Source organism: Eumetopias jubatus, unplaced genomic scaffold (assembly GCF_037043125.1).
Source record: "Eumetopias jubatus isolate StellerSeaLion01/CBP00866 unplaced genomic scaffold, mEumJub1_p1.0 scaffold_12, whole genome shotgun sequence".
NCBI lineage: Eukaryota > Metazoa > Chordata > Mammalia > Carnivora > Otariidae > Eumetopias > Eumetopias jubatus.
Genome location: NW_028274818.1, coordinates 7,255,573 through 7,262,437, shown reverse-complemented (window position 1 = coordinate 7,262,437; position 6,865 = coordinate 7,255,573). Strand labels below are relative to the sequence as shown.

Here is a 6,865-nt window from a genome sequence, read left to right as displayed (position 1 = left end):
TATACAGGTAACACTTCCATCCCCAAATACATACTGCCTGGATTTGAATTCCAGCCCTGCCACTTTTACCAGCTGGTTAACTAAGGGCATAGTACTTGACTTCTCTTATCTCCTTTGTAAAATAGGACATTAATAGCACCTGTCTCATAGGTCTATAATGAGAGTAAATAAGCTAACACTTGTAAGGTTCTTATGTAAGTGACAGAAATACATAATAAACGAGCGGAGGCTATACAACAAGATACAGTTTTGTAAACAAGCAAGCAAATGCATAATAAGTGTATGATATATTTTAGATAAATTCTTAATACATGTATGTATGTATGCAGGACGTATGTATTTATCCATCCAACCAAACTTTCCCCTCGCTAGATGGACTTGCCAGCTTCAAAAGTTTCCTGAAGTCTGAATTCAGTGAAGAAAACCTTGAGTTCTGGCTTGCCTGTGAGGACTACAAGAAGATCAAGTCCCCTGCCAAGATGGTTGAGAAGGCAAAGAAAATTTATGAAGAATTCATCCAAACAGAGGCTCCTAAAGAGGTAGGTGTTGATGGGTAGGTGGGTGAGTGTGGCCACCGTTCTCTGAGCTGGGCAGCAGAGAGGAAAGGACCTGGGCTCCTGGCACATCATAAGCAGTCAGGTGAATGGACACAGACATCCCGATCCCAGGCCTTCCTCCACGTGTGACTTCGGACGGGTCCCTAATTAAAATTCTCCCATCCTCGGTCCCCTTCGCTGAAAACATCTCACATACATACATGTGTGTGTACCCAGAGCATTTTAAAACTGCAGCTGTTGGGCAGCTTGCCAGAGCCCTTCTCAGCCGCCTCCTTCTCGTTCAGCTGGGGCAGGGACATGGCGTTCGAACAGAGCCGAGTCCCGCAGGGAGCCCAGCATGTACGGGGTGGGTGTCCGTGCATGTCTGTCCCTCCTCCCACCCCATAGCTACTAACAATTGAAGGCAGCCAGTGTAGAAAATTTCTGGAAAATGATTTTTTTTTAAAAATAATATATCATTCCTATGGAGGGATAAAAAGCTTTTTTGACTGGATTACTCCCCCCCCAATACACACACACACACACACACACACACATACACACCACTTCCTCTTCCTTCAGGCCTTTTCTGCCAGCAGGACCCCCTCCCCCACTTCTGAGGGCCCCCGAGGGTAGAGTTGCCAGATTTAGCAACAGAACAAAACTAGAATGCTGAGATAAATTAGAATGTCAGGCATACAGAGGATAATTTTTTAGTATAAGTAGGCCCTGTGCCACGTTTGGAACATACTTACACTAAAAAAAAGTGATTGTTTTTTTTTTGAAATTCGAATTTCACTCTGGCCCTTATAACACTGCCCCAGGGGATGGAGCGGGAGCTTGGGTGTGTGGCCCAGGGTTAACGGATGATGATTTTCCTGTCCTGGAATAAGCTAACCCACCTTCTCCTGCCCCCTTGTAGCCAGTGTGGGGAGGGGACAGACAGAAGTACCACAGGAGACCCAGGCCGGGGCCGGCCGGCGGGCGTAGCTGCTCTAGTCGGCCGTGTTTTGTCAGAACCTGATCCAGACGCTAACTTAGCTCCTGATTCCGGTGCCCCATCTGTGCTGTTTGTAGTAGCACGGCTCCCACTAGGGGAGGAATGAGAAGGGGCCGTGCAGTGCAGCCCCAGCCAGCTACTCTTGAAACCCATGCACCCCAGTGGTCAGTTCCAGATTCTAAACCGTATATTTTTTTCATGGTATTGTTAAAACAGTGAGGAAACATTAAAAAAAAAAAAAAACCTGCAGCTGTTATTACTTTAAAAATTCTCCAAGTCTTGCATTTTGACCGAAAAATTTACCAGTTCAGGTTGACGCGTAGCAGATGGACCCACATGACACAGTTGCCCAGGCAAGTAGCAATCTCAATTTTCTCTGTCTGAACATTCACCTCAGCCTCTTCACAGCAGGAACTGGTAGAGAAACACAGTGGCAAAAACTGGAACTAAGATTTTGAAAAGAGAAATGGCCATGCATAGTTCAATATACAGATAATTTGCACACTGCAAATTGTCATTTGATCATATCTAAAAGTAATGCAATAATATTTTCCTGGCTCAGTAAACAGAAGAATATTTATCAGAATGATTCATTAGAAGAGGTCTATGCACATAAAAGTAATAGATAAATAGCAGTTATTAGTTGCTGGATACAATGTGTTAGAGTTTTTAAAGACATCCCTTCCTTTTTATTTTAAGACTTATTTATTTATTTGAGGGGGCAGGACAGGCAGAGGGAGAAGGAGAGAGGACCTCAAGCGGACTCCCAACTGAGTGTGGAGCCAGACATGGGGCTCAGTCTCATGACCCTGACATCATGACCTGAGCCAAAACCAAAAGTCGGTTGCTCGGAGCCACCCAGGTGCCCCAAGACATCCCCTCTTTTAAACATTAAGATTAAGAAAGAGCTTTATACTTCTATGATGTTCAACCATTCTGAGTAGAATTGCCTACCTAGCTCAGTATATACTCAGTGTAAGAGAAGGAAGCAGCATTGCTTTAGTGTGGCAGGAAGAAGAGCAGAATGGGAACAGAGAAACGTACATCACGGCCTGTCCCTCCTGAGTGTTAGTGGGCATGTAACTTGACCTCATTAGGCTCAGAGTCTTCACATGCAGAGGCAGGCCCTGGACGTCACCTCTGAGGCTGTTCTGTGTCGTCTTCCCCCATGCCTGCAGAAAGCACTCCAGCCCCTCTCACCATGGAAAATCTCACCACAGTCTGAACTCCTCCATCCCGGACCCTGGAGCACAGCTCATGCCCCCTATCCAGCCCATTCTGGCCTGGCACTCCCCCATCAGGATTTTGTCCCTGACTCTGCCTACAACCACACCAACATCCTCTGAGCCAAGATGGTTTTTCTCAGCACCAAGGACCTCTAGAAGCCCAGGAGAGACCTGGAACATTCTCCAGTGTTCCAATTCAGAACCACAGGCCAATTTGGATTCTGTTTCTTTCTCTTTCACAGCCAGATAGCTTAAGGGTCCTTAAAGCATACAAGATGATAAACAGTGATTTCTCTCAAATCACACTCAGGCACACCCATGGAGGCTGTACACTGCACAACTCCAAGGGACCATTCACATAGACCCTAAAATGAACAGTGTCCCCAGGACTTGTGCAGTGTGTCTGCACTGCACTCAGGACATAAAACCCACAATGACTTCCAACACTGCAGTCTACTGGTTAAAAGCTACATTGCTAAGTTTCTGAATCCTCTCTCTAATACTTCCGACCTTGAGCAAATCACATAACATTCTGCTCCTCGGTTGTAAGACATAGATGTCAGAGCTATGAGGTTAAATGGGTTCACCAGCATGGAGCCTGTTAAAGTAACATTCCCAGCAAGGAGCCTGCACAGACGAAGCACTCAATAAACATTAACTGCCATTCTTATTGCTATTCTGTCAAAAGCACAGTTTCCTGGTTTGTTTCAGGAAAGACCAAGTTTCCTTGCTTCTCTGGAGTCATGCACAAGATCCTCGGTCCCAGACAGGATTCCTTTCTCCTCTTCACTCTCTCCATCAGGCATGAAAGCAAACGCTGGGGAAGGAAAGTTGAGAGATTAGGCATCAGGACACTGGATCCAAATTCTGAGTCTTGGATGCAAATAAACGTCTTAACTCTGTGACCTTGAGAAAGCCGCTGAAGCTATACACACACACACACACACACACACACACGCACGCACACACGCACACACGCACACACACACACACATATGTATTCATAGGGTTGTCGTGAGGATTAGGTACAGTATGCACATATGCATGTACTAGCTGCCGGTGGAGGGTCTCACACCTGGTGAGTGTCTAACACCGCTTGGATCTTCATCTGATTCGTGCATGTATTAAAGTGTCACTTGCCTTACCCCATTGCCTATAAAACAGAAATGATGTTTCTCACTTTTTATTACCCTCTGCCCCTCATGTGTTTTATTGGCAACAAATTCTACTTCCCTCCCCACCCGTCATCAAATCCTGCAACCTGAGCTGACTCATGACCCTGTTTCCTGGCCCACAGGTGAATATTGATCACTTCACAAAGGACATCACCATGAAGAACCTGGTGGAACCTTCCCTGAGCAGCTTTGATGTGGCCCAGAAGAGAATTTATGCCCTGATGGAAAAGGATTCACTGCCTCGCTTTGTGCGCTCTGAGTTTTACCAGGAATTAATCAAGTAGTAATTCAGTTGGGCTATGAGAATCACCCTGTGAGTTACTTCTTTAATAATGCTACATTTTCCAGCAACCTGCATACTTTCCCATAGCAGCTTCGTTCAAAGATACCCAAACAAGGAAAAATCCCAGGGAGTGTTGCTTACTTCTTGTGCAGCACTTTGTTTTGGATGTTTATATGGTCTGAATGCCTTCCTTTCCCGGGGTTCTTCTTCATGCCCCATTCTTAATTAAGTTCTATTCAGTGTATTCTTGTCAAAGCTAATCAGAATCACAGAAAAATTCTGCTGAAGGCAAGCAAATATAAGACAAGAATACGATATCATTGAATGTGGGTCCATTTGGTTTGGGTAATGAATCTCCACCTAAACTGGTCTGAAAAGAATGTGGACGTAGAAAGACCAATTTCAAGTGAGATTAATTGATCTCATTTGTTGTTTTAATTCTGATCCAGGGGCAATCACCCCTCTATTTCTGACTCTGGTTAGTAAAAGATAAAATGAATTTTATGAGGCAGCCATTATTTGATTTTTTAAAGCAAATACATTATGTAAAATATCAATTTTCCCTCTAGAGCGTCTTTGTGTTGGCTGGAGATCATTAACAAGAGATATAACCATGAATGTTACAAAATAGATCTGAACACAATCCATATTGATTCTTTCCTTATACCTCTCTCATATTCCCCTCTACCCAGTTACCATATTCTGTATTAAATCAATGACCTGGCAATGGAGTATTTAATAAATGTATATATGCCTCTAGTGTTTAGGCCCAATGTTTCAATTTTCAAATAATTTTAAATCCATGTGAGTAGAAAATTCCAAAATTTTCAACTCCAGTCATGTCAAATAAAACAGATGCTGTCCGGCACAACGTCCCTTACCTCAATATCAGGAGAACTATACGCTAAAATGGAAAAATTCTGTCAAGTCTAAAATGGTTAATTACCCTATGATGCCATCTGTTTGTTTAGGAAATGATTATTATCTTCAAAATACCAAATTATCTTTAGAAAAATTAATTTGACTACATGTGGAGGCTTTCTAAGTAAGACAGAGTTACAAAGAACCCCGCATTTTGCAAAATAATGTGACTTTTTTCTTTAGCAACCCCATCTTGCCTCTTTGTTTTGCTCCCTGTGTTAATGGATCGTATTTACCCTCAAAGTGCACATTTATGTCCCAACGTCCCGCGCAAGCAGCTGACTGATAGGCCGTGGTATATTTTAGTAGCTTTAACCTTTTGATTATGTCTCTCATTATTATAAGTCTTGCTAGATTTCTTTTTCTTATCTTTAGTAGATTTGATTAAGTAGTGATTTACATAATTTAGTAATAAGGAGAAGCAAGCTAACCATGTACAAGGCTAACCAAGATGAGGCTGTTGAGTTAATTTTGGAAGAAAGTATCTGTGAAAGGATGAATAAAACTCTGGAATGTTGAAGGAGAAGATCACATTGTTTAGTTTTATATTTCCTTCTTTCACATTCCTTTCTCCTCCACACACTACTAATTTTTCATGTTTATGGCCCATTTATTCAGTTGTTTCTTAAGAATACTGAAAGCGAAGCAACCATGTTACTGTAGTCTTTAGGCGAATGCTGGTTGTGTTGGTTGGCTCTTCTCTGAGTTTGCTCTTTCGAAGGACAGCATGCCCTTCTGAATACTTGGCTATTTCACATTCTGAGACTGGGTTGGAGTGAGTGGGTCCACTGCCAACAGTTGCCAGTGTGTTAAGAGTCCATTCATAGTTGGAAATATTGCTCACTTCAGAGACACTGGTCACCAAGCAGTCGACAGCTAGGCCAAATCAACACCATGAGCATTGAGAAGTCCTCCCCACGTGCATTTGTGTAGGAATGACACACAACTCAGAGCAGAACTTCCTGGCACCACCTTGCTCAGCATATGTCTACACTGCCCAAATCAGTAACAAATCTCCAGCCATTTACTTTCTCATGCAGCTAGAAATGTTAAGAACCCAAGGATCTAGGGGAGTTATTGTTCTTGGATGCCAAACCTTTTTTAAGCATAATGTTAATTGAATTGAAAATTCAAAACTTTTTATTCACATGATTTCAAAGAGTCAAATGTTTGAAAATGCCCAGAGAATGTAGTAGATATTATGGAGCTCACCCAGATGGTTGACGTTACACAGACCCAGATCAACTGTATTCACGAACTGACTACACACCCTATGTCAGCAGGTAGGACTTGTGAGTGGAGGGTAAGGAGGACCTTCCCCTTTTCATAGGCTGAACTCAGGAGATAAAAGGCAGGAAAAGCACCACCATGAGGGCTGTGCAGTGAAGGAAAAAAAAAGAATGAATGCTTTCCAGTCAAATGATGCCATGTAATATATATATATCTGTATATATGATTCTAAATTTATAGTTTACACACACATTAGAAACCATTCTAACACATGAACTGATAAAATTAAAAGGGATACAAGCATCACAACCCAAAATGAGAAAGCAAACATATCAAAATTGCCCACAAAACGTCCTTTCATATCATTTTTAAAGTGTTTTTAAACTTAGGAAAAAAGAAAGAAAGAAAGAAAGAAGAAAACAGTGTTATGGGAAGTTTCCATGGCAACACAAAGAAAATAACATTCTTTTAGTTCTGGGAAATTAGAAAAACTG

The 6,865-nt window shown here is 42.4% G+C and overlaps 1 protein-coding gene across 1 annotated transcript; it reads left to right on the top strand.

Moving 5' to 3' along the window:
* Positions 1 to 479: 479 nt before the first annotated feature.
* Positions 480 to 4,221, top strand: LOC114210493 (regulator of G protein signaling 5). The gene is made up of 2 exons (XM_028104764.2): positions 480 to 539; positions 4,060 to 4,221. Exons 1-2 carry the CDS (start codon positions 480 to 482, stop codon positions 4,219 to 4,221), a joined length of 222 nt encoding a protein of 73 aa, XP_027960565.2.
* The last annotated feature ends 2,644 nt before the right edge of the window (positions 4,222 to 6,865 follow it).

Coding starts and splice junctions, on each gene's coding strand:
- LOC114210493 (XM_028104764.2), top strand. CDS start 480: ATGGTTGAGAAGGCAAAGAAAATTTATGAAGAATTCATCCAAACAGAG. Junction 540..4,059: donor AAACAGAGGCTCCTAAAGAG/GTAGGTGTTGAT, acceptor CCTGGCCCACAG/GTGAATATTGATCACTTCAC.